Source organism: Molothrus ater, chromosome 5 (assembly GCF_012460135.2).
Source record: "Molothrus ater isolate BHLD 08-10-18 breed brown headed cowbird chromosome 5, BPBGC_Mater_1.1, whole genome shotgun sequence".
Classification (NCBI taxonomy): Eukaryota; Metazoa; Chordata; class Aves; order Passeriformes; family Icteridae; genus Molothrus; species Molothrus ater.
Genome location: NC_050482.2, coordinates 49,651,169 through 49,672,183, shown reverse-complemented (window position 1 = coordinate 49,672,183; position 21,015 = coordinate 49,651,169). Strand labels below are relative to the sequence as shown.

The following is a 21,015-nucleotide window of genomic DNA, read 5'->3' as shown; positions in this document are numbered from 1 at the left end:
ACATACCTCGAAAAAATCGTACTTTAACATTACAGCCCCCAGTCTCCGGTGGGATGGGTGTGGCTATTTATTCATAGACTGTTTTACTCCCAGCTCTGACACCAGCCTGCTGGGCAGCCTCTGGCACATCACTCTGTCATCTTCCCCTCCGTAAGCTGGCTACCCCACACCCCTTGCTTTTCTGGAGTCGCTGAGCTGCCAGAGGATTCAGAGAGGGCTGGCTACCAGCTCTCTGGAGCCAACAGGCCACTGCCTGTGGCCACCATGGTGCACTGCCTACCTCCCTGGCCCAGTTGTGTCCCCCTCTTCCTCATGAGCATCCCTCAGGTGGCTGCCAAGTTTGAAAAAGGGGGGCAAAAAGTCTTAAATAGACTTTTGCATTTGCACCCCAAAATACACCTGGGGGCCAGGCCTGGTTTTCCTCCAAGGACTGCCGTCAGGACACTGATGCCAGCCATGCCAGGATGTTGTCCTAAATCTGGCTTCTTTCACCCAGCGGGGAAGCTGATCCACACACAGGGTTGAGATACTGTATTTTCTTTCATGTCTGCGCAGAGATGGGTGCAAAGTGGTAAATCCACAAAGCAAGGAAGCGTATTTATACGTACATACACAATGCATACATATGCAAGCATATTTATACAATCCTATTCAGGCAATATTTGCATAATGAATCTACATCACTACCTGGCTCAGCTACTATTGCCTTCTCTTTCCCCACCTCGGTTTAAAGGCACAGGGTATTACAAATTCATGTGTTCAATGGGTGAGGGTCTTCCCTCGGAGGTGCGGTTTTCCCATTTCAATGCACCAAGTTCTCTCTTAGCATACAATTTCACAAGTTAGTTAAAGATTTCTATCCTGCATCCCCCGAAGCTGGTTTAGGCCGCCACATAACCTGGCTCTTTATCTTACATCGCATCCCGCATCTCTTAGGTCAGGTTGTTCTCCTTTTCACAGAAATTGTCCTCCCCGCAACTCGTGCCCCGTCCCCGGGGGCCACGCAGGAGCCTGGCAGAGGGGCCGGGCGGCAGGGACAGCCGTGTCCCCGGGGCCCGGGGGAGCGGCCGCCCCACCCGTCGGGGCGGGCTCGAGCAAGCCAGGTGAGGCGGTCCCGGCCCTGCCTCTCCGAGCTCCTGCCGCAGCCTCCTGCCCTCGCTCCCGGCCGGCGCTGCGCTGGGGCTGCCGGCAGCATGGCGGAGTCCCAGGTGCTGCTGCTGGACGAGCTGCACGTCAACGAGAAGGTGACGGAGGCCCAGGCCCGCTTCTACTACAGCGAGGAGCAGCGCCGAGCCCTGGAGGCGCTGGTGACCCGCGGCGAGGCCGCGTACCGGGAGGCGCTGAGGAAGGAGCAGCTTCGCGATTTCCTCTCCGGCCGGGAGCTACAGGAGCTGAGGGGCGGCTGGCGGGGCTACGACGACCCCCGGGAGGGCGGCAAGGTGGCGCGGGGGCCCGGCGGCGAGACCCTCTCGCTGGCCTACTGGCCCGAGTGCTCGGACACCGAGGTGCCCCCGCTGGACTTGGGCTGGACCGACAAGACGTTCTACCGGGGCATCAGCCGGGTGTCCCTCTTCACGCACCCGCGCAAGGAGGAGAGCGCGCCGCACCTGAAGGAGGTGGTGCGGGACATGATCCAGCAGGCGCAGAAGGTACGGAGCGGCCCTCGACGGGCCGGGCCAGCCCTGCCGCCCTCAGCCGGGCCGAGGGTCTAGCTCGGGGCGTGGGGTGCAAGGCGGGCGAGAGCCCTCGCTCTGGCCATGTAATGGTCGGCGTCCATCAGGCAGGGCTTTCCCTGCGCCTCGTTGCCAGTCGTGTTACGCTTTGCCGAAGCTGATGCCTGTGATGGGGTGAAACATCTTCACACCCTCTCCACCTCCCCTCAGGTGGGGTTCTATACCTGTGGTTCGCCTTGTCCTGTCCCGGCCTCATTCCCGGGTTCACAGGTCGTGAACTGCTGTTACAGCCACCCCTGCCTGGAGTGTGCAGGTGTCCCTAGTTAAAGACAGGGCAGCGTGTTCGTTATGGGATGGTGTTTTTTGAGTTTGTTTTTTGTGGTCTCAACACCGTCCAGCCCGAGCTGCAAGTAGACAAAGTGCAGACAATATGAGGCTGCTCCTCCCATTTATCTTTTCCTGGAAATGACTGCTGGTGGTGACAGGGCATCTCTGGCAAGGAAGCAAACCAGCCATGATGCTTCAAGAGCTTGCTTTGAACAGGTGGGGCAATCACGAGGTTTTTCGTCACCCACCCCAGATGTGGGTGAAGTTCCCGGGGGAAGACCACCCAGGAGAAGATCTCCGTCAGAGCTGACACACCCCTTAGGTAAAGGGGAGAGCAGCGTAAGAAACTTCATTCCTGTGCTTAGTTTTGCAGCTTTCTGGTTTTTCTGCTTTATAATTCAGCAGTCATTTCCTCCTCCACCTGTTCCCCTCGGCCAGCACACACTATATGCACCACTTTTACAGACTTGTTCAAACCGAATCTGCCGGGAAACACAGAAAACTTTCCAGAGAGGCATTAATCTAGTAGGTGATCTTCTTAGCTCCCTGCTCTGAGAAATTGTGCACACCCTGTAATTCTGTTCAGTGACTGGTGTGATCAGTCACTTAGAAGCTGTAAACTCCTTACACTCTGATGTAGTGCAACTTCACCTCCTCCTTGCACTGCTACAAAGGTTTCTAGAGACTGTTCAAGAACTGGGAAAGTTTGTTTCTTTCAATAGCTGTGCCTGGCACCTAGAAATAATTAAATCCTTTGTAGATTTTTATTTTTTCACTGACTGGACAAACTGTGCCCCTCCCAGCCCGAAGCTGGTTTCATGTTTAACAGCCATTTGAGTGTTTAATGGTCCTTTTCATAGATAACTATGCCTATTGTGTTCAGCTGAGCTCACCCTGGCAAAAAACACTCCAGGTAGCAGCTTTTTTAGTCAGCAAATGAAAGTGGGGGACTGTTGAGTTTGTTTTTTTCTGAGAGGGGGTCTAAACAGATACTGGTAATATGTGGCACAAGTCTGTGGGTGGCTTATCATGAGTATTTTACAAACATATGTTAATTAAGCTACCTAGGTGCAATGAGATTAGCAAGCATTAACTTGCCAATCTTAAAATTCCTGTGAAGAGCTAGGCACACCTATGGGCCCTACAGATAAGTTTATTATCCATAGGATTGGAAGAGAAATGGGGAAAACCTCTTGCAGGGGTAGACACTCATGCTCTGACTTGCTATGCTTGGGAACACTCCTAGCTGTGACAAGGGTTTGAGACGGCAAACACAACAACAGGCATTGCCCATGGCAAGTTTTGACTGCTGTTCTCAATCGTCCCCAGTCTTGGAAAGAAGCCTGGACTGACCCAAGGCCCCGCAGCCTGGAGGGAGCCATCCCTTCACAAAGGGATCCCTTCACATCCCTTGCCAAGCTGGTACAGACAATTAATGGTTTGTCCAGGATAGGGTGTAATTTCTGCAGTTGTTACACTCATTGCAAATGGTGGGGATGGAGAGAAAAGAAATTCCTGCTTCTGCTGTTCATTCCCTTACTTCAAATGAATGTTATTTGGCATCCTTTCTCCTAAATAGCTCGTCCATACCACTGTGTGTGGGGGGAGAGGGAGCATAACAGGCCTGAGTTAATGCATGAACTGTTCATGACTTTATTTATTAATTGCCTGTATATGGGGTTGTTCAGAAACAAAGTGGTACAAGTTCGCTGTATTTTAATTTTTAGAGATTCTGGTAACATTCCTGTTACATTCCTGCTGGGAAGGGAGAACCAAGGCAGGACCTGAAATCCTGCCTAGTAGAAGTTACTGTGGGACTTAGTATGATGTAGCTCCAGCACAGTTCACCTCCATCAGGAACTTACATGTTAATGACGAGCATAAATACAATGTCAGCTCTTTTTTCTTTCTCTAACAAAGGGAAGCTGGTGTAAGCACTGTTGACAGAAGGAGCCTGACAGAGCAGATGTGCTGGTTGTTGTTGGCCGTACAAGCAGGGACTCAGCAGAGATTCAGCAGATGCAGTGGGGGATGTTTACTGTGGCACCACTTTCCCAAAAGCCATTTGTTCAAGGTCATTTTTCACAGGAAAGAGGTCTCAGGAGAATTATTCCCTCTTCCTTAGGGGGCTCCTGCAAGAGAGCTGCACCTTTTCCAAGCATCAAGTGAAGAAAGTCCTACAGTGTGATTCAGTATTTAGCTCCATTCACACCTGTAGATGCCTATTTAGCTCCATTCACACCTGTATATGCCATCCCCAGCCCAGATGGGCTTATTGCTGTGATTCCCAGCACCTGGGAAATTAAAATTTAGACAGCTCTAGTCCCAGGATACTGTCAGCATGGCAGCTCTGACCTGGCAAGCTGATGTTATGCAGAGGGACTAGAAAAACAGTAGTTTCGTCCATTGATAAACTTTAAAATGTTGAGAAGACTAACTCAGGCAGAAAAATTAATTGGTATTTCTAATGGTGTAAAAGATACATGTTTTGTCTTTCTCTCCCTTTCTATAAGATCAGCATTAAAGTTACCCATAACCTTCTTGGTTTTGTTGTTACTCATCCTATAAATGTTCAGGCTTGTCTCTCACGTCAGTGAAAGCTTTTGTTTTATGTAAAATCTATGCCTGGAAAGAAGGATTAGTTTTATACCAGAAAAACAATACATGCGAAGAGAGGGGATGATAATTTTGCCTCCAAATCTTGAATACACTCCAGTCCCTTTCTGAGAAATATGAGGTGTTTATGTTTGAGCCCAATAAATCATTGCTTGAGAAGCCAGCCCTGAGAGCAGACTTTTCACAGGGATTTGGTGGGAAAAAAAGGAAAATAGAATTCTTATTTTCTACACTATGCGTCATGGTTGAGGATGCAAGCCCTGATTCCTCTGCACATTCACTCTTCCATTAGATGCCTTCAGGTTAAGAGTTAAAGTTGTGTTTTCAGTGTTTTTTTTCCAATATGTTTTCAGTGTTCTTCATTTAGGTGAGTCCTTACAGAGACAATGGAAGTTTCTTAATACAGAGGAAAAACTAGGTATTTGGCTTTGGCATTCCTCAGGCTGCTAAAATAAGTCAGTTTCATCTGGAAGAAGGAGAACTCTCATAGACATTTACTAAGTTCCTTCCAAAGTGCAGCAATTAACTCAGAAAATTACAATTACTGGTAGTACTTGGGCATGTACCTCCCTGTACTTTGTTCTCCCTATGAAGGCTTCTCCTCCATTATTTGGTATCAGTGCTCTCCTTTATTTTGCACCAGTGGGGAAGGCCTTCCTTTCAGTTCCTAATAGTTATTCAGTTGTCTGTCTACTACCTTCTTGTTTCCAGATTATTGCAGTGGTCATGGATGTGTTTACGGACCGGGACATCTTCCGCGATATCGTCGATGCAGCGTACAAGCGCTGGATCCCTGTCTATATCATCTGGACGAGGAGGGTGTCAAGCTCTTCCTGGAAATGTGCAGATGCCTTGACCTCAGTGACTTGCAGATCCGGGTAAGGTATTCAGTACTAAACCATTATCTCCTGCAGGTCATTGGCCTTTTGCAGTTGGAGTGAATCTTGGAACTTGCTTCGACCGGCAAACACATCTCTTCCTCCGTACCACAACACTAAAAGTGATGGAACACAGAGGGATAATACAGTGGCTTTATAATACAGAAGGAAAGAAAAAGGAAAGATTTGGGTTTTTTGCCTTTCACCCAAGACAGGGATCTGTGTAGTTTTTGGCACTTACAACCTAAAAATTCCTGTTTGGGGAGAAAATTATCAGAGAAAATTGCTATAGGTCTTCTATGTGAGGATTCAAACTAGAATTCAAACTAGAGTTCCAGGTACGTCTTGGAGTTGTCTGCATGGATCCCTCTTACAGGACACATACATTCTGTGAAAATCAAGACTTTCCTTCCCAACAGTGATCATCCGGGAGTGAACGAGCTTGTAGTCTTCCTCTAGGACGACTTAAAGGAGAATTTAAGGGATTGAGGGCCACAGTGTGCCTTCATATAGTGCATGCAGCATAGCAGAGTAGTCAGTCTAGCTTGGCTGGCAGAAGCAGCCTCAGAGGGATCTCACTCCATTACATACAGACTGAAATCCTTTGTGTATTTCCTGTTACTATTGTATTCTTTCCTTTTCCCCCCATCTTTTTAGCCACTGTTGCTACTACAGACTTGTTCTAAATCCTGAAAAAAGTTGCTGGGTTGGAAACAACCTATGGGATGCCAGACTCACCTATTTGTGATCCAACTGTTCTGTACAGCGGCGGTGGAAAAAGTGCTTTTTGCCTGGAGGAGGGGTGGATTTTCCTTAAACACTCAATTTATAGTTAAAAAAGCCCCAAAACTCAAAAAGCTCTGAAGATTATAGAGTCTCATCTTAATCCTTTTAGGGGAACCATCTTAAATCTGGATGAAAATTACCTGCATATATCTGAAGAGTTCTCCTGTGAACTACCACTCTGCTCTGAGTTTCATCAAAAAAGACATCCAGCTGAGAAGTTTTCCCTTTTTTTCCAAAACAGTGGTGGAAGTTCCTTCCCTCTGGTGTCTTTGAAAGCAAGACACAGACCTCATTATAACAGACATGTTTCAAGTGCCAGTGGTATTGTGTCTCCTAGGCTTGTGTCTCTTTGGTACATAACTGTGAAATCACAGCAGTAGTTCCATCTGCTCTGGTACCAGTTTCCCAGTACTTTTCTTACTCTGTCATCATGTACAGCAATGATGTCTTCAGTACTACAATATTTTAACTCCTGGACAGAGGGAATGAAAAGATGTCCTGGCATTTTAGAAAGAGCTGTGTTGCTATTGGAGAGGTGAGTTCCTTTCAGTCTGTTTTTTCTGTCTCTAAAGCAGTCCCCTCTTGCTCATCCTCTTATCCTTCTACACAGGCTTGACACTCGTAAACCAGTGATCCCAGTGATGTGCTACAGCAATGCCTAGGTCCTGCAGCAGTCTAGTTGTATGGCTCTCTCTAAGGAGGTGCAGTTTGAACTGATGCAATCAAAAGAAGGAGAAAATGTTTCTGTGTCCCTTCTATGACTCCATTTTTCATGACAGCCTGTGCTATGTTTTTCTTTAGACATCTTCAGCTAAAAATAGTACAAGCTGAGTAGAAGCAAGTCCACTGAGAAGAAATTTTTAACAACTTTTGACCTAGTTGATCACTATTCTGCAAAGCTTCAGCCCACAGATTGATATCCTTCAAATTTTCCCAGATATCTCATACTGGATCTTAAATTCCCCTGAAGGTTATTATCTTTTTTTTCCAGTATGGCTTAGGTATTTTTTTAGTCTTGCTAAAGCAAACACAGTTTATTCCTGTATATGGTTCTATGGAATGACCAGGGAGATTCTTCATGGAATGGGGAAACAAGTCATTTGCCTCTCAAGGAAGATGTTCTCTTAGTATCTCACCCAGAGCTACCTTGGACATGCCTATACTGCTGCTGGGTCAGTGTAGCAGAAACCATCATGTAGGGATTTCCCTGGCAACAGGCTTTGGATACCCCAGGAAGCTCCAGAAGGTTAAGGTTTCCCCTTGAGGACTCCTTCCATCCCTTCTTCTGTAATGTGCCAAGGGTTGAAGATCCAGATTTAAAGCAAGAAAGCAAGCTGGGCCTCCAGTCTTGTCAGCAGAATCATTTTGTCCCATGTTGTTTGATTGCAGAAGATACTGAAATTGCTGAGGAAACTTTCTTTCACCCATTTCTTATCTACTGTCTTTCTCCTGATATCTGCTTTGATGTCTGAATTTCTTCTACTGATTTTTAGCAACAGGGAAAATGTTTTCTCCTTTTTGAATTACCATTTTGCTTTATTCTAGAAGATTTTTACCAGTTTTCACCAGACATAGTTTGCCAGCAAAGGAGTTGCATACTCTTCTTTCCTGCCCTTCTGCCCACCTTCCCTTGGGAATGCATGTGCAAGGACAGAGGATGGCTTCTTTTCTCAGGAAGTTGCAGCCACATGAGATACAACTCTAAGGTTTAGAGACAAGTTCTGATCCCAGGGGGAGAGAGATGATGCACTGCTGTGAACTGCAGTGTCACAATGTTTATTCTGTTTTCTGTCACCACCAGATACTCATTTTGTTCTGTGTTTTCTGCCCTTTTGGTCCCGTTGCCCTGTTCATCCAATGCAAAGTGAATACTTCAACAGTCCTAATACAGGGAGGTTTACAGTTAACACTGGGTTTTGCCCTTTGTCTATGTACAGCGATAGACATTTTCACAAAATTCCTGGCTATTGTATTCTTTTTGTAGAGATGGCAAGGTATCATGATCTGCTGACAGTCTCATGGGAGGGAAACTGCTGTAGGAAGACCATACCTCACCCTACAAAGAGTAAAAGTTCTTAACCAACTCCAAGCATGAAATGAGAAAACCTCTATTTTTGTCTGAAGGCCAGAGTTCACCAGAAATGTATTTAAATTCAATCATCAGAACATTCATGGGTTGTTCATAAGAGCATGTCTTGTGTGTGTGAGTCATATGGCTTCCTGAGCCTACAGGACATGGTTTGTCAGACTTCTGTTATGTTGACACAAAAGTGTTCTACAGAGATCACAGTGAATCAGAGTTCTCATAGATACTAAATTCATAGCCCCTCAGAAATTCCTCTTTTTGCAGGACCTGAGGGTGAATGTTCTCACCTGATTTTAGATAGGTGGTTTTTGTCTTCATGTTTCTGTTAACTCCAACCACAGTAACAGACACTCCTGCCCAAAGACAGAGAATTCTCCTAGAGTTCCAAGCAAGCCCAGGGAATGATTTATCTGCAGGAAGTTCACCTTCACATTAATTTTTACATTAATTTTCCTAACATGTAAGAAGTTTTTCCTTTCACTTCAGAAAGTCTAAAAAGCTTCTGCCTAAGAAACTTATGTAATTTCATTTCGATAATTTATGGGTTTTGTCATTGACTCCTACCTGAGATGAGGGAGGAGCGGAATGTGATGTGAAGCAGTGCTGTTGGTTTTTTAATGGTCTGCTGGAGTATTCTTCTAGACTACTTGTGACCTTCTGAGATGGGAGCTTGCAAGGCTCTCTTTTTGTAAAGATATAGATAATACTCAGTAATTATCTTGGCAGACCATGTCCCAGCTAGCTGCATTCCATCCTGTTCTACCTGAATACTTGCAAGTTACACTATTTTGTCAGTAACCATGCCCTTTCCAAAACTGTCCAGGGCAAAGAGAGGATTTCCCAGTTCTAAGAGGGAAGGTGCACATAGGATTCTCTGGTGGAAGCAGTTACAACACCTCCCTTTAGGGTCTGTCTTGTGTATTCCCCTTCTCAGCCCCAGTTTGTAAGCACTACGGCCTAGGTCTGTCAAGTCAGTCACAGCATTACTGACTTTCTAAATTGGGTCTTATTTAGCTTTCTGTGGATTCAGAGTGAGGTTTAAAAGTGTCACAATAAAGCAAGGAAGACCAGTTCCTTACTATTTGTATTAGGATGCTCTGTCAGGCTTGACTGTTACCAGTCATATTGAGTTGTAGCCAGGGAGATGTTAGTCATTGCTTGTGGTGAGGAGTGGTGCAAGTCTGTGGAAAGGAAAATAGAAATTTAATGCAGACTGCATCTCCCATAAGCCAGGATATTACAGAACAAACCTTAAGCAGGCTTCTGCAACAATACAGATCTGGAGGTGTCACTTCTCTCTGGTGAGCTAACTGGTCCTCTAGTCAAAATATTTGTTACTACTGTAACTCTAGTGCTGTCTGAAAATGCCTGCAATCTCACTTCATTTATATTTGTCTCTCCTCTTTTGTTATTGTGCAGTCTTTGGTACGTGAACCCAGTCTTGTTCTTCCTCTGTAGCTTGACTTAGAAGCCTACAAATGTTCCAAGATCCTTCAAGGCAGAAAATTGTATACAAATAACCTGTTAAGTGACTTGATGTTTATATGACTTTCTGCTTGTTTTCTGCATTTCAAGATGTATTAATGCACTCCTGTACCTATTTTATTCAAGGAGGTTTATGTGCTCAGCTGTTCAGTTCTATCCCTTCTGTGCCTTTCTAAGTGTTACATACAGCTCACTTACTGCAGAAATTCAAGTGTGCTTTCTTTCCACCCAAAGAAGGTGATAGAACATACAAGCACAATAAGATCCACACTGTTATATGCTGGGAAACTTTCTGCTCACACAGGCTGATACTTCTTGATTCAAAGGAGTACATATCACGTCAGAGCTGTTGACTGACTTCTTGTCTTGTGCAGTCAGCAAAGCATGATTTGGCAAATCCCACATCCAACATTAATCAGCAAGGAAAAAAATAATTCAGCCAAATTCAAATGTTATTTTAATTACTAGAAAGGGCACCATTTCTCCTGTGCTCTACCCAACCTGTCTTCAGCATCCCATACATATGACTCATTGCTAGGCATTGGGCAAGCCACTTCATCTTTTTCTGTCTTAGGCTACTCATCTTTAAAATGGGGTAATAACACTTTCAGCAGTGTTGGGAGCATTAATTAGCTAATGCCCACACAGGACTCCAGACAGATCAAGCAACAGCTGAATGCAAAACAGAGCTATCATCAGTTACTGTTAGTCAGAATTTGTATTTCCACTGCTGTATTCTAGTTGGGGAAATAGCAGCAGTTTCAAAAGGCAGGAGTTGTATTCAGAAAAAACAGCTTTTGAAAGAAATCTGCATTCTTATAATCGCTCATTCCTGCATGCTGATTTCTGTAGCCTATCAGTATTTAAGCTGTCGGTGAGGTTTATAGTAATAGGACTTAGCTCTTTGTGGGATCTGAGGCTGTGCTAGCATTAGCCAAATCCTCCTGATTTTTCTGCTCTGCAGAGGGGGAAGAATGAAACAAAGGTGAATTGACTTTCCCAGAACATCACAGGGAGCAGTATCAGAACTGCAATTATGCCTGGGACTATCTGACTCCCAACCCTGGATTTATGACTCCAGTTCACAGTGCTTTTAGCTTTTCATTCTTAAGGAATCCTTACATAAAAATATGGTGGAATAAGGAAAATTGTCTAGATTTGTGTGTCAGAGTGACAAGATAATTTGCTCCAAACTTATACTGACATTCAATGTTTTTGGATTTGGGGGGAGGAGAGGGGGAATGTTTCATGTTAGACACTTTGGGAGTTCAGCCTTGTGCAGCCAGGACCCATGAGCAGAGTAACACTCAGTCCAGTGTGCAAATATATCCTTATAGTATGCACAGGCACTCATCTATTGTTGAAAATCATGTAACCCTAACTTTGTGTTTTTTTCTGTGTCTGGTAGTGCTTTGTTTCATTACTTGTAGGTTTGCTGACAAAAGGGTGTGAGATGTGAGGTTTGGGGAGAAGTATTCTCTTTCTAATTACTTCCATTCATTTTATGAAAAGATTCTCCTTCCTCATCTTCAGAAATTTTTCTTTGCTGATCTATTCAGGACATTAGTAGAGACCCTTATCTGAAAGCATTGTCTTGCCAGTGGCTCAAGTGAATAGCTGAAGACAGCAGGCAGGGTTCTGATGATGCTGACCCCTTGGACAGCTATAAACTGTCCAAGATGGAGAGGAGTGACCTGTGTAGACAGGAGATGACAACGGGGCTTACAGCACTATGCTTTCCTTTGCAGCCCTTCTGGTGGCTGATACAAAATGAGCTGTAGTCTCAGAAGTAGTGAGACAATGTGAGTGACATCTTAACACTTGGAGCTGGAAATTATGTAATTTTCTGCCCTATTTATTGTGACATTTTGTCTTTTCACCTCCCTGTTAGAATGTCCGCATACGCTCTGTGACAGGAGTTGGGTTCTACATGCCATCAGGGAAGATCAAAGGCACACTGGCATCCCGATTCCTGATGGTGGATGGTGAAAAGGTGGCCACTGGATCGTACAGGTGGGTTACTCTTGTTTAAGGCATTAATCTAAAGAATGGTCATTACTTTGCTTGAGAGTCTTCTTCACTTGTCACCCCCCTTCTATCCCAGCTTCTGTAATCTGTGTGGCATCTGTAGAAACTGGAGTGAGACAACAGAGAAGGTGGCATAGAGCCCTTCTTCAGAGAATGGAACATACCCATGCTGGCAGATCTTTTCAGAGGGCTAGAGACAGTTCCACCCTGCACCAGGAAGGGGTCTACAAGAACTCCCCACCAGTCCCTGTACTCAGTTCTCTTCAGTGAGGTTTTCAGTCTGGAGACTCTTCCTGTTGATTCAGTGCTGCTTTTTAAAAGGGTCCTTTAGAGTTTCAGGACCTTTTCTCCCAAATCTGGTCTACATGTCTAAAGAAGAACAATAATGTTGTGTCATGTACCTATTGGGGCCAATCTGGCCAAGGATATAAGGGCAAATGGCATAATGCTACATATTCCCCTGTAGTGTCTTAGGGTTTTTTAGGTGGGCTGGGTCAAGTATGCACCCCAAAATTTAATGTCGGTTCTGTTCCCTCCTCTTAGCTTCACATGGACTTCATCTCACATTGACAGAAACATCCTGCTAGTCTTGACAGGACAGCACGTGGAGATGTTTGACATTGAGTTTCGTGAGCTCTATGCCATCTCAGAGGAAGTTAATTTATACAAGGAACTGGGCATTTCTAACCCATTCCTCCATGGAATTGGGAAGCCAGGCTTTCATTCCTCCACCGTGGCTCGGAAGTTCATTAACCCAAAGTATGGTTTAGTAGCAGGGGCAACCCGTGGTGATATGATGCTCTGGGCTTCACGGCACAGGCAAGACCATCAGGGAAACATGGAAAAGGAGGAAACAAGTGAGTCAAAGAAACGGTTAAATCAGTTCCTGAATGACTTAGTCACATTGGAGCAAGTGTTCCCAGAAATAGATCCACCTCTGGAGAACTTGAACAAGCTGAATCGGAGCCCCCAGAAACTGTTGTCCCGGCTCCACATGGACCTGAAAAATAAATCCAAATCCAGAGAGTCCATTCGTGACATAAAGAAGGAAGATGCACAGAGCAATGCAAAGCAAGGGAAGCGGTTTGCCAGTGGGCTTTTCAGTCGCAAGGCTAAGCGCTCTCCAGGCTCAAGCATCGAGGCCAATTCTTTTGCCAGTGAAGGACATTCAGGAGAAGACCTTGGGAACATGAAACTGGAATATGAGAGGCTCAGCATTGGCCATGCTAGTGTTCGGAGCACTGGAGGCAACTCAGGTAAAACTTTTACAGCATACTCTGCTTTCTGTGTCCCTTGCTCTGAGCTTGGCTGATTGATACAAGCATACCCACTATAGGCACCTGTGAGTAGATCCTGTCATTCTGAATCAAAATGAGCAAAAACAAAGGGTAGAAGTTGTATCAAAAGATACAGGCAATATAAATTGGAAGCAATTTAATGGCAGTCTTACTGTAAGGTTGGTACTTCTCATGTGGATGTTTCTCATACTTTTGAGCAGCAAAGGGAGAGAAAGGTGAACATTGCCTTGTGTAAAACAGTGCTCAGTCCATGAAGTGCATTTGCCTAATAAACAGCAGCACTGTGTTCTCTATGGTAGTGACTAGCAGGCCACAGACAGATTTTCAGTGTAATTCCTTTCCTCATTAGAGTTTAGGCAGGTATATTTCCTGTGACAAATTCCTGGTGGAGAAAAGAGGAAAATGTGTTTATGTTGAGGTGAGGGCACAAGGATTGAAGGAAAGGGTGCAAGTCTTTTTAATTTGCTCCTTTGCCACCTTCTGAAATGGAGGAGAAAGTCATGAAAATAGAAGCTACAAAGAAGTAGGTCACTAGATCTCAACTTTTCTTTCTTTGCTAATGCATGATTGATATTTTCATTAGGTCCTTCAAAGGCTTCAGTCAGTTGAGGACACAAATGATAAAGATTTCTAATGGGTTATGGGTTCATAGCTAATTCCCCAACATTTTACATGTTTTGTGAGATTGAAGTAAATCTTTGGTTGTCATCCTGGTTGTCTTCCTCTCAGTGAGCTGTTTTGGGTGTCAATACCTCCTGTGCCATTAGGAAAATAAACTAATTGCAAGGAGAAAATTTATCCTCCACTTGTCTGGCCAGTGCTCTGATGAATGCAAAATGCAGATGTAGAGAGACTGAATTGCTTTGCAGTTACCATGATGTGAAATGGAAAGATGTTCTTTTGGGACCAAGAAGAAAAGCAAGGAATTGAGATGGTCAACAAAAATGAATAATTAGGTTCCTGGAAATATTTCTGGCTAAATGAAGGACAGACTCAAAAATACCAAATGAACACAAGAGGAATTATAAGAAGGAATGGTTAATAAATATATTTAAGACTGTAGTAGATCCATTTTAGAATCTGCATTTGGAGAGGTAGAAGTAAACCCTGGTCTAAAGAGATCCTCTCTCCAAGTAAGTCTTGAGCCCAGACATTATGTGCTGGTGGACCCCATTCCTCAGAGCCAGGAAAAGCAAAATCGGTGAAGACCTGTGGGGAGATGTATGGGCATTTCCACTTCCAGGAATGGAGCTGAGTGCTTGCACTACCCTCTAGTGACAGAAGGAGAGAATGTCTGATTCATCAGCACTTTGCATATCAGAGATAGTCACTGTCACCTGTTTCAAAGCAGACAGCCTGGCCTTCCCACAATGTCCTGATGAAATCAGGCCCAGCTTAAGGCACGAGAGGTTGATGTCTTTGGCTGGACAGTGGGGCACTGCACCCTGCTGGGCCATTGCACCATCCAGGCAGCAGGGATGTCCCTGTTCCTCCTAAAACAGTGGATCTGTGCCAGACAGTCTGATGCTTGGTCTAGACCATTTCCACAAATACATTACCATGCTATTATGTTCAGGTTTTATTTATTGCCACTGTTACTTCCTGCAGACTGCCAACTCTTTCAGTAAGGGGAAAGGAAGAATTGAGAACAGGTCCAGGGAAGATGCTGAGGTCCAGCACACCAGCCTTCCCCCTGTACTTTTTCTGACCTGATAAATCTTTCCAGCGAGTCCTTGCTAGTATTTTTGGTTTATGCAAATTGAGAATGCCTGTTCATGGTGACACTGGGAGACTCCATAGCTTTTGAAGTAGGGTGTAAGTAGACTTTGTCCATCTGGTGTCATCAAAGGCTGAAGGAAGATCATGGATTGTGAGTTGCTTTTTAAATAAATTACCTTCTTGTGAGAGAACACTTCTCTAGTCTAATAGTCCCAAAGTGGCATGTGAACAGAGATGGTAGAGGGCACATTAGATAGATGGAGACTCATGAGGAACAGAAAAGGATTTAATAAAAAATTCTTAAACACAGCCATGGAATAGAGTCCCAGCCTCAGTATAAAGATAGAAGACACTTTGTTCTTGGGTAACTTTAGGGCTGACTTAGGTTTAAAAGTTTAAGCAAAACTTTGAGCAAAACTAGTAAAAACTGGTGCTGTGATATTCTGGGTGACAGCAGGGAGGTAAGAAGTGGAAATGAAAGAGAGGGTACTTGGTATGCGGGCAGGTTAGGATGCAATTATTCAGAGCTTCACGGTTTGAAATAGCTGCCCTTAGCTTTTGTAAAGATTAAACAGCACACTTAAGCCCCATGGGCCTGCCTGTGCACACATCCTCCAAAGTCATTATTAATTCTTTAGCACCACAGAGACACATCCCACCTTGCAAATGCATGGAGAGACCAGATCCACACCCAAGTAGCTCATGGAGTAGTTGACACTATTCAAGCAGGCTAAAAGTCAGATTCAGTCTTGTAGGAGCAAATGGTGATGAAGAGAATCTGAGCTGGGAAGGGAAATGATGGAAGTGTGTGCTGGAGTCTGAAAATCTGATGCAGCTTTTACAGGCTAGAAAAGGATTCCTATGAGTCAGAATTGGGAGTCTGGAAAATACAAGGGCTCCAGATAGAAAGTAATGTCCCAAACTAAGTATCTGAATTAACACCCTGAGGTGTTGTCCTAGCACATGGCAAGTTGTACATTGTCTTAAAAGGTTTTCTCAAACCACATCATGAAATTATCAGAATTTCACTGGATTTCACTGTTGCCTGCTGAGGAACATAAGAGCAGCTCTGAACCTGACCAGAATATTGTTAATTTTAAGCTGGTGCTGGGCAGACTGTGGTCAGCAGAGACAGTGACTTTTGTGTACAGTTTCTGGGAAACACTGCAAAAGTCTGAAAGCTGTGTGCCTTCAGAAGGTGCAGACTTTTTAGTTAGTGTTCTCCTTTGGAAGAAGAAAAGTGGGCTTGTTCAGAAGGGTCTGCTGCCCTGAGGTGCTCCATGCATCCACTTCATTCCTCATGAGCACAAAATCCTTAGTAGAAGGATTTTGTGTTTCAGTTTTGTGTGCTTCTTGCAACAAGAAATGCAATTTATGCTGGGCATTGCAAAAGCATTAAAATAGCTGCTTGGTTATCACCAGCGTTTTTCAGCCAAAGTGAGACCATGGAAGGGTGGTAACTGGAATTTTCAGCTTCTTTTCTAAAGAGAGAAAGAGGGAAACATTGTTTGGTACATAAAAGGAGCATGTTTGCTCTAACTGTAGTGGGATATGTAGAAAAAGGTCAGAAGACAAGAGTAGAAAGTGACAAGAAGAAAAGGGCTGGGAGTTGAAATTAAGCAGAGAAGCACAGATATTTCAAAAAAAGCATGAGGGTCTTGAATGTGATACAGACAGGGAAGGAAAGAGGGGTGGGGAGGAGATAGGAGTAATGATAACACTAACATGCAGGATATGTCAGAGGGGGACAGGTAGAATGAAATGCTACAGGGAGCTGTGGGGAGGAGGCAGTAGCACACAGAGCAGCCACGGAAGTGAGGGCAGGGTGCAGTGCAACCTCCCAGGTGAACATCAAGAAGATGCAGTGTGGAAAAAAGTGGAGAGAAGGAGGGGGAGAAAAGAGAGCTCTTCTCTTCCCCATCACCTACAGGTAAGGGCAGCATTGATCAGATACCCTTCCGGCAAGAGAGTGACGTTAAAAATTATTCACTTGAAGCCCAGTGCAGAGGCAGTGCTTGAGTTTAATGCTCCCTAAACTTAGCAAGACTGAGACTTCTCAGTAGCATGTCACCATGACCTGTGGCAGTTTTCACTCTCTGTTTTCACTCTGAACTGGCATCTGGCTCCAAGTGCTTGGGAGATGCACATGTACCTTCCTTCTGTACAAATACATGAGTGGGGCCTGCCTGTGTTCAGAGTGATTCCAAGCCACGTGGCAGCCCCTGTCAGTCCCTGCTGTCCTGGGCCAGAGTCATGCAAGCTTTACTGAGCTCAGATGAGCTCCCTTACTTGCAAAAGCCTCTGAACACACTTCTGTACAGTGCTTGAAACAGATATGCTGGGGCATCCAGATCAACATCTGGCTGTAATGATGGACACCAGACAGAAGTGCAAGCGTTGAAAGGTACAGATACTGGGAGCAGAAGAAATTCATAGAGTAAGCAGTGAAAAAACCTAGGATTATAAAAAACTGGAGGCAGCATACTCTGCCACTTCAGTGAGAGACCTTGAGGCCTTGGGATTTGTCTTGCAAAGGCAGTGGTGGAAACACTGGCACTAGAGATGTTTGAAACAAAATGTGAAAAAAAACCTCTACTGAGAATGTGTGTGGGTATCAAATGAATGAGATGACCTTGGGTTTTCAGGGTTTTTTTCCATACCTCACTCTTTGGAAAACTTCTCACCCAAGGCATGACCAGACTATTTATCAGTGCCAGCTGGGACCTAATGAAGCTGGACTGGGTACAAGCCAAAGCCTAGAAATACTTCTCCAGTGGTTTTCTCTACAATATACTCTGCATTTGATCTTATTTTAATGTTTCTTCATTTCACTGTAGCAGAAAAAAAGCCATGAGAGAGTGCAGAATAATGTAGGTCTAACACAAAGTGCATAGTAAAAAGTGAGAGTGAAGCATGAGTCCAAACTTTATCCAGGGCTTATTTACTTGACATTAACACTACTTTAACTTCTTTTCCTTCCAGGTAACCTGAATCCAAACTCCACTATGAGCGATAAAAACAAACAATCTACCTGTGTATTATCTTGATTGGGAAGGATTGTCTGGAGAACTAAAGACTGAATCACAAGCTGCAACAGTAACTTCGTGATTGATTTTGAACCTACAGCCATATCCTCATGCAGTGATCTGTAAAGCCACTGCAGGTCCTGGATGCATCTGGCACCCCTGACTAAAGCACATTTACTGGGTGATGAGCAGACTTTGGATAGTTGGTCCCTTAAATGAGGGTTAGTGATGAATGTATTAGTCCATATGTCTATGTGCACACATACTTTGTATATAAAAACAACTGTGATGACTGGTCTCAGAGCTTGCTCTGTGCTCAGAGAAATGCAGGAGATTTTCTGACTTACTTGTGCTGCTACTTCAGTCTGTCTGGCTGCAGACTTGGAATCACTGTGTTCCATTGTTTACTCTACTACACTGCAAAAATGTATTGATCTGACTAGCTGTAAGGCTGAATCCAATTAAAGTGGCAAATTCTGGGTGAAATAAGGATGTTTACAGACAGTGGAGCAATCCTTTGTCCATAAGGAGTCTTCCTGTAGATTCCTGTTGTCACTGGCCCAGGCAGGAGAAGGGTTTAGCCAACAGTAGCCTACAGAGCAGTATCAGAACTGTTTCACCTCAGATGTAGCAGTCGAACAAAGTGATTTAGCAAGAATGTGGCAAAGAGGAAAAATGGAATATAGGGCAATGTTTAACATACACTTGGGACTGGGTCAGGAGAAATGCCTGATAAGGGGCCTGGGCAGGGAGCAATAACACAGACTTTAGGGGCTGTGGTGAAATCCTCGTTATTGCTAATGCAGCAATACTTCTACCTTTCATGGAAACTGAATGATTAAGGAGCACATCTTTGAGGGTTGAAAGAGGAAGCAGAGGAGGCATGCAAGCTTTTCAAGCTTTTCAAATACCCTTTTTTTTTAAGTTGACCTTTCCAGAATTTAAATCATTCTAAAATTGAGAGCTTTGATCCATAAGAAGTATTGTGTGCAATCAGACCAAAGGCCATCTGATCTGCTGTTCTGCCTCTGAGAATAGTCTGTAACAGGTGATCACAGAAGCATAAAATACAAGTCTTGTATATATCTGACACCATTCTAGCAGTCTGTGGACTTCCTCAGCTTTCTGGCAGTTCCTTGTGGACCTGGTCTTAATGAATGTACTTGTCCTTTTCTAAAAGTCCTTTTTTACTTTTGGCCTCTAAAGTGTTCTGTGGTACCAAGCCCTAGATTCAATGCATGTACAAAAAAAGAACTGTTGTCAGGCTGTTTTAATGGTTTCCTTGATGACTACCTCCTAGCTACTATGGGATCTGACTGGCATTTCTGTCCTCTTGTTCACTATCATTTTTCCACTTCTGCTCACTAACAGAGTGGATAAACAGATTGTTTTTGTCTCTACAGTGGGCAGATTGACATTTCACTCTGCTTTCTTGCTATTTAAATTACATATCCTGCTGTCATAAGTAAATCCTCTTGTGATACCTAAAAAAATTACATCCTAGCTATTAGAAGAGACCCGAAAACTAACATGCCTACTTGCCAAAAAATATTTAAACATCAGAAAAACACAGGTTTAGTTTTCTTGCTTTTTGTTTAGAGAAACCATCTGGGTTTTTAGCTGCACAACAAATTCACAGCAAAGGCAATTGATGCACTCCCAGCCCAGAAGCAGCTGATTGAAAGACTCTTTCAGGTGCTGGGATGCAGTAGAGGTTGTTACACTCCAACAGCTGTCTGTAGCTGATGGTAAAATGCAATTGATTGATTCACTGATTGATTAATTACCTTTCCTTGAAGTATATTTAATTTGAATGGCGAACAGGGCCATTTTACTCTATTTACCCTGCAGAATGTCTTGAGATGGTAAAATACCAAAGGTATTGTGCCCTCTGTTAAACATACTCATCCTCCATGGGTTAAATGCTTGCTAGTCTATATAATATATTCTATATAGCCTTCTGGGAATGAGCTGTAGCTTTACAGCTAGGTCTGTCAGCTCATATTATGAGCAGTGTTTCATAAAATTGTTCCTGGTAATGGGAAAAAAAAGAGGTGTTGGAAATGACACCACCACTTGCATGTAGAAGTGATGTGATAGCTGAGTTATCCTGTTGGCTTCATGTGTGTAGCTCATGTGCCTAAAGCTACTCACTGTGTTTGCAGGATTCTTGAAAGTGGCATGATTTTGCCATACTTTGGTTACCACTCTGAAGATGTTTGGGAGACTTTTTTTCTCTCCTTGTATTTATTTCACTTGTTAGCAAAGATCAGACATAAACTTATTAGGCTGATGTTTATTAGGCTTTTTGTTCTGAAAAGAGCAGTGTCATCTGGTGCTTCCTTTTCCTCCCAGGCTTTTAAAATATTTATTTTTTTAATTGTGCAATAGGTTAATTAACTAATTAGCACCATGTTGATATATATGGTCAGGTTTTCCAGGAAGTCCTTTATCTCCTTGTTGCTTCATCCTGGGTGACTTCACAAATAGTCCAGGAGGCTGATTTCACTTGTCCTTCCTTTCCTTCTGCGCTTACGCATTAGTGTGCTTTACTTTCTCTTCCCTATGGTGGATGTCAGAGCTCTTTTTTTTAACCTGTCAACTAACAGGATATCCTTTCCAAAGAAAGTCTCTCATCTGCTTGTCTTCTTGGTTGCCACACCAGTTCCTGAAAGGTAATGTTCACTTGTTTTCAGATTCTTTCCATGGAAATCAGTCTCATGCGTTGACTCCAGGGTCTAGTAGAATTCCTTAGGCTTATCACACACTGCTTAATTACTTAATTTGAGAGAACAGACTTGCTTTTTTGCATTATATAAATCTGCTCCTTAAACTCAGCATGACTGAGGATGCACACAGCCTTGTTGATCCAGAGTGGAGGTTTCAGGCTCTGGTGGAACTAGTTTTTCCCTGAAGATAAAATCTGCTGAAGTTGAGCTATTTACCTGCTCCTATGGCAACAGAAGTGAGTCTGTGTGAGGTGACCACATTTATTTTGACTAGTTTTTGCTGATCGTGGTTCTTGATGAGTGCTGGAAACCTGGGGCTGTGACCTGTAAAATGAACCTCTCTTGCTCTCCAGATAAAATGTGG

At 44.0% G+C, this 21,015-nt stretch overlaps 1 protein-coding gene across 1 annotated transcript; it reads left to right on the top strand.

Moving 5' to 3' along the window:
* The first annotated feature begins 1,178 nt into the window (after positions 1-1,178).
* Positions 1,179-18,220, top strand: FAM83F (family with sequence similarity 83 member F). The gene is given in 6 exon segments (XM_036401346.1): positions 1,179-1,649; positions 5,328-5,418; positions 5,421-5,494; positions 11,743-11,864; positions 12,423-13,135; positions 17,879-18,220. Coding segments are annotated over 6 exon segments (1,521 nt in total). The 5' UTR covers positions 1,179-1,193; the 3' UTR covers positions 17,944-18,220.
* Positions 18,221-21,015: the final 2,795 nt, after the last annotated feature.